This window comes from Rhinichthys klamathensis, unplaced genomic scaffold (assembly GCF_029890125.1).
Source record: "Rhinichthys klamathensis goyatoka isolate OS25496 unplaced genomic scaffold, OSU_Roscu_1.1 h1tg000338l_1, whole genome shotgun sequence".
NCBI classification, from domain to species: domain Eukaryota; kingdom Metazoa; phylum Chordata; class Actinopteri; order Cypriniformes; family Leuciscidae; genus Rhinichthys; species Rhinichthys klamathensis.
In genome coordinates, this window is record NW_026606852.1 from 1,949,944 (window position 1) to 1,959,017 (window position 9,074).

The 9,074-nt window shown below is 35.1% G+C and overlaps 1 protein-coding gene across 2 annotated transcripts; it reads right to left on the reverse strand.

Annotated features, from left to right (window-relative positions):
- Window positions 1–680: 680 nt before the first annotated feature.
- hps1 (HPS1 biogenesis of lysosomal organelles complex 3 subunit 1) lies at window positions 681–9,074 on the reverse strand. 2 transcript variants are annotated; one of them, XM_056272440.1, is made up of 18 exons: window positions 8,935–9,074; window positions 8,260–8,381; window positions 8,030–8,164; window positions 7,210–7,352; window positions 6,950–7,058; window positions 6,704–6,864; window positions 6,498–6,597; window positions 6,352–6,421; window positions 6,156–6,214; window positions 4,900–5,055; window positions 4,480–4,659; window positions 3,264–3,340; window positions 3,035–3,166; window positions 2,895–2,963; window positions 2,629–2,770; window positions 1,755–1,868; window positions 1,581–1,663; window positions 681–1,156 (listed from the first exon to the last, which is right to left on the reverse strand). In XM_056272440.1, the coding sequence occupies exons 2-18, from the start codon at window positions 8,374–8,376 to the stop codon at window positions 994–996; spliced, it is 2,010 nt and encodes a 669-aa protein (XP_056128415.1). In that variant the 5' UTR covers window positions 8,377–8,381; window positions 8,935–9,074; the 3' UTR covers window positions 681–993. The 2 variants fall into 2 exon arrangements, with proteins under 2 accessions (XP_056128415.1, XP_056128416.1); XM_056272441.1 differs by having other exon boundaries at window positions 682–1,156; window positions 6,156–6,211.

Consider the following 9,074-nt stretch of genomic DNA (forward strand, 5'->3'; position numbering starts at 1 on the left):
AGTGTGTTATTCGGTCCTGTAAAATATCACATTATACTTTTAAAACATAAAGCAGTGGGTTAAAAACAAACACACTTTCCTTATCAATCTACTTCGTCTTTAACGTAATCTCTGACCTAAAATACAACACGTTCATGATCATTAATTACAGTTCAAAAAGTGCTGACATAATGGAAGGAGAGAAATCATCTGCTATTGCAATACAATGGATATTTTTGATGGCAGGATAAATACATTTTTATTCTCTTTTTTAAGAATTAGATTTGTGTATATCAGCTTTAACTTTACAACCATTAAAACTTTTTTTGTGTAATTTACAAAATTTGTACAAAATTTATTAAATGACTAATTTGTTGATTCATTAAAGGTAGGGTTGGCAATTTCAGAGAGGTTAGCAATAGCAAGCTGGCTTTGAACGCATAAGATCCCACCCTCCCTTCAAAGCATCTCCAAAGCAAATTAATTATTGATTATCTTTACAACGGAACTGAATTAACACTGAACTAACTTCAGCTAAACAATGACACTATTTTCTTTAAGAGCTGCTGTACAGCTGAAATGAACTGTTTCACTGAATCATTTTCCTGTTATCACTGTAAAGCTGCTTTGAAACAATATGTATTGTATAAAGCGCTATATAAATAAAGGTGACTTGACTTTAAAAGAAAAAAGAGTTTCCTATAATATTTGGTCCTGGTTTCACAAAACTAATTGCCAAATAACATTTTAACACATTTTTGTATTACGAGCACCTTAAGAATGTCTGTTTCTCACTGTTCACTTGCACCCTACATTCAGTTCATTAGAAGCACAAGAGATGCAATGTTTAGTGTCCCGGCACAATATTTTGTGAAGTTACCTGAACTGAAATAAGAAGTATTTGCGCAGAAAGTGCAGAAAACTCTCCATATAGATTATAGCTCATGCAGCAACAGAAGAAAGAGCACGGCTGCATGGAGCATGATGTTCCTCTGACTCTGCCGACCGTGTTGGTCACAGGAGCGGGATACGGGTGGGCTCCCACAGCTTGCGGGCCAGCTGACTGCAGTGCTGAAGAATATATTCATTGGGGATTACACCTAGATGCACAGTCAGCAGTTCATAACACTTCACCACTTCATTCTGATGTCTTTTGCTGTAATACCGCAGCAGTTTCCTATGACACAGTCAGAACAGAATAGACACGTGTTAAAGAAAGTTCAGCTTCCTATCACCTGGCAATGACCTGGAAACAATCAAAAACACAGTAGCATCTGCCTATTAACAACCACTGAGAACACAACAGCAACCTCTAGCAAAGTCCATTTCTATTCAAACTTAATTACCTGGAATTACTGATGACAGTTCAGAATCAGTTCTTTCTTTTAGGAGACAATAACTCCATTTATCGTGCACTTTGATCTTTCTAACTTTCCAGACTTTTTACATTCACAAACAGCTATACTACACACTGTATGAAAGGTAATATCTGAAAGAGCAGAATAGGGGCACTTTAAACTCTTAGACAAGGTGTTGTCAAATCATTCTGAATTATTAATATGCTTCAAACTGCAAGTGATGTCCTTGTTTCTATGTCTTACTTATAATAATCACAGGTGAGCATTCCTATTGGAGCGGTGTCATCTGGGAAACTGGGTATATCTATCACTTCCAGTTTGTAGCCCTGTCAAAACAAAATTTAAACCTGATCACCACATTAAACTTTCATTATATGTATTATAGTAAATGTAAAGAAGATGCAAGTTAATATTTACCGTTTCATTTTCAAACCACAAAAAGTAACAGTAGAAATAATCTCCATCTCGGAGTGTGACGGTGGCGTAACCCTTGTGTAGGTATCGCCGTGTTGTTGCCACAAGACTCCAAACCTACACAGATTCATGATGAGATTAGTATATCATCAGTAACTAATGAAAAATATACAGTATTGTTATTTAATATACAGTAAAGTTCAGGATTGTAAGATTTGATTAAAAATACAGCAAAAAAACAGAAAAACTATGAAATACTTTTACAAATAACTTTTCTATTTTAAAATATAATTTATTCCGGTGGATGGCAAAGCTGAATTTTCAGAATCATTACTCCAGTATTTAGTCACATGATCCTTCAGAAATCATTCTAATATGCTGATTTGCTGCTCAAGAAATACTTCCTATTATTATTAACATTGAAAACAGTTTGGCAGCTTAAAAATGTAGCACGGTTTCCACAAAAAAAATATTTTATGGATTATTTAATGAATAGAAAGTTCAAAAGAACAGCATTTCTTTTAAATAGAAATATTTTGTAACATTATAAATGACTTTACTGTCACTGATCAATTTAATGTGTAAAATAAACGTATAAATAAAATTGAATGGTAGTGTATATTAAAAAAATTCCTTAAAAGGGTAAGTAAACAGATTTATATCTAGTCTATATATTTATATTTAGGGGGGAGAATATATATATATATATATATATATATAATATTTGTTTTTATTCTATATATATTATTTAATTTTGATTTTATGAAATATTTTTCAGCTTTTGACAACATTCTGTATCTCTACTGAAGAATATTTAATCAATTTCATTTATATGTACTGATATAACAATACATAGAAACTAGACACACAAAAGCACCTTGTTCTTTATGAAGTCAGCTAGAGGTCCCTTTCCGAGCTCAGAGACGGTGCGATCCGTCACATTTAGCGAAGGCGCTATCATTTGACCACTTGAACGATCCACGTAGATAAAGTGGACGAGACCAGGAAACTCTTCCAGGTATGTGAGAGCATGGTTAAAGTCTATCACAATATCACAACAGAAGAAGATTGAATGCTAGATAAATGCCTTCCTGGCAACTACTGATCACGTCAAACCAAAAGCCTCAATGTTTAAAAAAAGGATATGACACCATTGTGATATTTCTTTTGCTTTTCACCAGCAGAAAATCCTTCCAGTCCATCAACTTCTCTCTGCAACAAATGTGAAAGACAGTTAAAAGGGACTCAAAATGAGTACTTTAGAAGTATTTGTTCATACATACTGGACCATGTTCAGAGCGCGTTCTTGCAGATGAGGAGCCAATCGCTGACTGCTGCCCATGCATTCAGCTGCAAAAAACTGCCTGTACACACTACACAACTGAGTCTTCATGTTTCGACAAGAGGGCAGCAAACTGCAACAACACATAAAACGTCAGATGGGTGAATTAAGCCACATCCACTACAGAAAAGACAGTTTTTCAGTTTTTTAATAACAAAAACAGCACTCACTCCCTTGTGAATCCAGATCCAGATCTGGTGAAGGCCTTGCTCTTAAAATCTGTCCACACATTTTGAAGATGGGAAGTCTGAACGCATTAAAAAAAAAAAGCTATTATAGCGACAACACACCACTATTTCTGGTCAATAAATTTACATTTCCAAGACCTTTCTAGTTGTTCTTGATTACTGGATAAAAACCTTCAAAATATGTATTTATTGTATGTATACAATTTCTTTTTCTTTTTTATATGTGAGGTGGTAATTCTCGGAATTGATCGATTTAAATGAATTTAAATATACATTTTAGTGTGCAAATGTTTCCAGTAAAAAAAAAAAAAAAAAGACATTAGATTTGAATATGACACAACAATGAATAAATTGCTCAAAGAACAGTATTCTAATCAATGTTGTATTTTAGTGCAGAGCATACATTTCCGTTCATTAATTTGGGGTCGGAAAGTTTATTTTAAGAAGAATGCATTAAGTTGATCAAACGTGACAGCAAATACTTTTACTTTGTTACAAATAAAAATTATATTTCAAAGAAATTCTGTGCTTTTGAACTTTCTACTCATAGAATCAACAAGTATCACAGTTTCCACAAAAATATTAAGCAGCACAACTGTTTTCAACATTGATAATAATAAGAAATGTTTCTTGAGCAGCAAATCAGCATATTAGAATGATTGAAGGATCATGTGACGCTGAAGACTGGAGTAATGATGCTGAAAATTCAGCTTTGCCGTCACAGAAATAAATTACATTTTAAAATATATTCAAATAAATTTGTAATAATATTTCACAATAATACTCTTTTGACTATTTTTGATCGAATAAATACAGCCTTGGTGAGTGTAAGAAACTTCTTTTAAAAACATCATATCAATCCCAAACTTTTGAATGGTAGTGTAACAAAAACCCCCACCATATTCACCTTTTATTTTTATTATAATGATTATTTATAATAATAAAGCAATTTAAAGTGTAGTTAAAGAACATGTTTTAGTTTTAATGAATGGTGTTTTAATAAATAAAAAAACATTTTAGCAAAAGATTGTTACTAAATGAACTGAATGAAAAAGCACTAAATGAACCATTAATGCAATTATTCAGAATTTAAATCTGATGTCCCTCATGAGTCCTAATGAAAGCACATTGTAAAGTGGATCTGACAGTGTGCAAAGGATTAAGAGTGTGTGTGATCGGTTCGGTTGTCCACACTGACCTGAATGTCCATGCTGGCCCAGACTTTGACTAACTTCTCCAGTCTGCCCCGCTGCTCCTGGACAGAGGGCTGACCCCGTGTGGCCGCGGACCCTTCATGCCCCTCACACAACCTCTTCTCCAGCTTCACAAAGGCTTCCAGAAAGTAGTAAATAGATATTGCCATATGACTGTTGGGGATCTATTGAGAAGCAAGAAAAATTAGCTGGGAACTTTACAGGTTTGTTTAAACCCTACATGATCATGTTATTCAATGGAAGCAAAATCATTGTCTATACAAATGTGCTTATTTGAAAAGACTGAGTAGAATAAATATGTCTCAATGTATAAATATAACTAATTGAGGAAGATGCAATGTAACTTTTCTTTGCTTTAGAGGTCTGATAATATACAGAATGCATGATATTCAGAAAGACTTCACCTTGGTGAGCAACACTAGAGTGATTCCAGGCCAGAGAGACAGGCAATACATGGAGTGAGGCATCATGGGACACTCTTTGGCTTCCAGGAATACTCTGAATGGGGCTGAGGGGTCAGGGGTTGGAACTTCAAGAGTTTTCAGACTGTCCTCAGCCATCTAAAAATCATAAGAATATGCGAAAAAAAACCTCTCTATAAATACACATTTTACATCATACACTACCGTTCAAAAGTTTGGGGGTCAGTAAGATTTATGTTATTAAAAGAAGATAATTATGTTCACCAAAAATACAGTAAAAACAGTAACTGTGTGCAAATATTACAAATTAAAACAACTGTTTTCTATTTGAATTTTAAAATGTAATTTATTCCTGTGATGCAAAGCTGAATTTTCAGCATCATTACTCCAGTCTTCAGTGTCACATGATCCTTCAGAAATCATTTGAATATGCTGATGTGTTGCTCAATACACATTTCTTATTATTATCAAAGTTGAAAACAATTGTGCTGCTTAATATTTTACATTTTTTTCAATTCTCACTTTTATCAATTCTTTGATAAATAGAAAGTTCAAAAGAAAGTTAAGGGTAAAAATATTATATAATATTGTATACGGCTGGGGAACACGCACACACACACACACACACACCTCACATCGCAGACACACACATTTATATTATAAATATTATATTTAATTTATATTTTATAAAATGTTTTTCATCCTTTCGACAACATTCTCTCTCTTAAACTTACTTTAGATATACTTCAAATATTCTGATTTGGTGCTCAAGAAACATTTTATTAGTAGTAATAGTAGTAGAAGTAGTAGTTTAAAAGGGTTGTGCTGCTTAATGAAATGTGTAAAGTGTAAAGAACAGCATTCATTTAAAATAGAAATCTTTTCTAACATTATAAATGTCTTTATTCTTATTTTTGATAGTCATTTCAATGCAATAAATGAATAAGTGCATTTTAATGAATAAGTATCAAATTCATGCAAAAAATTATTTAAAGTCCCCCTGTAGTCAATACTTTATCCCTTAAAACTCATCTTTGATCACCAAAATGACATATTTAAACATTTTTCCTGTGAATTTTTTTACTTTTTTTTATTCATGCCTTAAAATAGCTTGAATGTAACTCTGCACCCTTGCTTCATTTACTATACGCAGATCCATGAATATACAAATGAGATCATATTACATTAGATCATATTAGTTTTAGGGCAGCAGAGATGGACAGGACGAAATAGCTCACCTGAACATCAGCATCCACAAACTGGAAGATAGGAGGACTGTCACCTCTTGGGCGGACTATGCATTGAAAACACAAATATGCAGCTTGTATTTATACAACACTTACCGCTTTTGGTGCATTTCAAAATTTTAGCGAACATGTCTGAATGGCATTGCATTACACGCAAAGTCTATGGAAGTCTACTCATTTCTATCACCTGATTCCCGTTCAGGAGGAGAGGGCTCTGGTGTGTAGAATACATCAGGAACTGAACTGCTCTCTAACTCCTAAATATACAGAAGATACTGTCAGGGCACAATGCAAAATAACAATTTGAGATCTCAAAAACAAGACATATCAAACCTCAGGAGTGTCATCTTGGTCGATTTTGCTGGGGTAGAGATCCTGCACAAGGATGATCAGAGCCAGGAGATCAGAGGGGTTTAGACTGCTGGCATTTCGACTGCACAAAAAGTTCAAAATCTGAGATTATTTTAAAGTTCTCTATAGCTTCCTTCTGATTTATTTTGTGGTCAAAACATCATCTTCTCCACCAGCGTTTGCTGTACCTGGAGTAGAAGGCCAGCAGTTTGGTGTGCACCAGTATGAAAGCGTGCAGCACCTCCTCGCCTGCTCTGTCCACGTTACTGTTGATCTGCTGCACCAGCCGACGCTCCAGAAACTCGATGCACTGCTCACAAAGGGTCGGGTGGATCAACCTTTCCACAGCCTGAACAGAGGCAGAGAACTGTCACGTGTGAACTAAAACTAAACCTAGCATACATACAACTAATGAAAACAGCACTTGCACACACCTCCACTAAAAAGCTTTGGTCGTGCTCTCGCAACCGGCTGTACGTTTCCAGGAGGCTTTGTAGCTTCTTCCATAACCGGTTCCTTTGCTCAGTCTCTTGAGGGCGCAATCTGACAAATAAATTTGAATATATGAAAGTGTCCGTTAAAAATGCTTTTGTTCAAGATCAAAAACGTATAATATGAAGTGAAATGCAATGAGACTAATTAATCTACAATATGAAATATGTCGATGTGATGTTGAACAAAGTGCAGTTCTCACTCTTTCCTCAAGAGGGCCCCGCTGAGCGTCACCATCCCAAACATTATTTCTGTGAGTTTCTTCATCACATAGATCTTTCTCTTCAAATCCTCTTCGGTCTCATCTCCATCTCCATTCACAGCGATGTATAGACATTCCTCAAACTGCATGATAGAAAGCACAAGTGTCATGTTGGTGGCATATGTGGCATGCATGAGTACTGGAAAAATACATAGAATTTCTTGAAAGAGGGTTTATATGTTAAATCCATACTGTTACGGAAGAAAGGTGATTTAAGTGACTTTGAACGTGGCATGGTTTTTGGTGCCAGACGGGCTGGTTTGAGTATTTCAGAAACTTCCTGAGCTACTGGGATTTTCACACACAACCATCTCTATGGTTTACAGGGAATGATCAGCAAAAGAGAACATATCCAGTGAGAGGTAGTTTTGTGGGCGAAAATGCCTTGTTGATGCCTAGGAGAATGGCCAGAGTGGTTCGAGCTGATAGAAAGGCAACAGTAACTCAAAGAGTGTCTGCTTTAATGTCGCTACTTTTTACTGTTAAAAAGCGTTAACTTTGACAGACCTAAATTCAACACGAGAGATTTTCTTCACACACAGTACGAGTTGCAGTCTGATTTGTTTTTCTGACCCCTTTTGATTGACAGGATATAATCCGCCCTGATCATCGGCTGTTTTTAAACAATAATGGCTTTTCATTTTTGGCCAATACATAGGTGCATCCCTCAAAACATCTATATTAAAATATATAAAACATATTTCAAAAATGTATTCATTAGTGTTAGATCAGATGATACATTCATTCTGCTGTGGTTTACCTGATGCAGAACATAGATATGATTGTTTTCGGTGTTGAAGGAGGTGTAATTGTCCCCGAGTCGGTCCACCATGGTGCTACAGGAGATGATGATGGGTGCGAAGAGAGTGTTGATGCTGTCTTCAAAAGCAGGCAGCTAAGAACACATAAAAATAATAATATTAATAATGTCTCATGCATGTATATTCAATTTTATTTTAACATAAAATGTCAAACAGCATTAATTCTCACTCGTTCTCCTTCCTCCTGGGAAACCACATACTGAGCCTGAATCCGCTGCTCGAACTCGTTGTCAGTCCAGTAGAATAAAACCTCTGCGCTCTCATTAGCCACCAGTAGACACTTCATTTTACCTGAACACAAATGCAGTTATTAGAAAAATAGTTCATATTATTCACACTGTGCATAACTCTCTAAAATGGCTTCGTATAAATCTCAGTCTTTCATAAACCTCTTAATGCAACTAGTCAAGAAAATCATAATTTAGAGTCCTAATCATTTGTAATTTCAACAAAACAGGAAAAAAATATTTTAGAAAACAGTTCCTATAGGGCCAGTATGACTTCTAATGGGATAAACGTTTCTGTAAGACACCAAAAATAACTCAAAGACAATCTTTAAGAAATTTAAACCAATAATAAAAATCATATTGCTCAGCATGCAGCTTCCTTAAACTGTTCCGTAAGTTACTAGTAATTGTTCAAATACAATTCAATAGAATACAATAGAAAAGAATGCAAACAAGTTAACGACTACACAACACCCAATAGGATGATACTCTTGTGCAGGAGAAGCCCAAACCTCTCAGTTCCTCCAGGTGCCTAATGCACAAAAAAAAACATATTCAAGTGAAAACTTTTTGCACTAAACTTCTAACCAGTTTACGTATCAACAAAGTAAACTTACTATTTTAGGTGTTCGCATTTAGAACAGAAGAATATCATTGCGCCCGAAATCCTGAGCCAGTTCAATAATCCCAGCACAACAAACAGTTTGACAGATTAAACTAGTAAACTGCAGCAGCGCTTCCGTGATGTCTGTGCGCG

What these genes read in the sequence shown, in the direction of transcription:
- hps1 (XM_056272440.1), bottom strand. Translation starts at nt 8,376, where the DNA reads ATGAAGTGTCTACTGGTGGCTAATGAGAGCGCAGAGGTTTTATTCTAC. An exon ending in ACCAAAGCTTTTTAGTGGAG is followed by an intron (nt 6,865 to 6,949) that starts GTGTGTGCAAGT and finishes GCCTCTGTTCAG; the next exon opens with GCTGTGGAAAGGTTGATCCA. An exon ending in CTGCTGGCCTTCTACTCCAG is followed by an intron (nt 6,598 to 6,703) that starts GTACAGCAAACG and finishes CTTTTTGTGCAG; the next exon opens with TCGAAATGCCAGCAGTCTAA.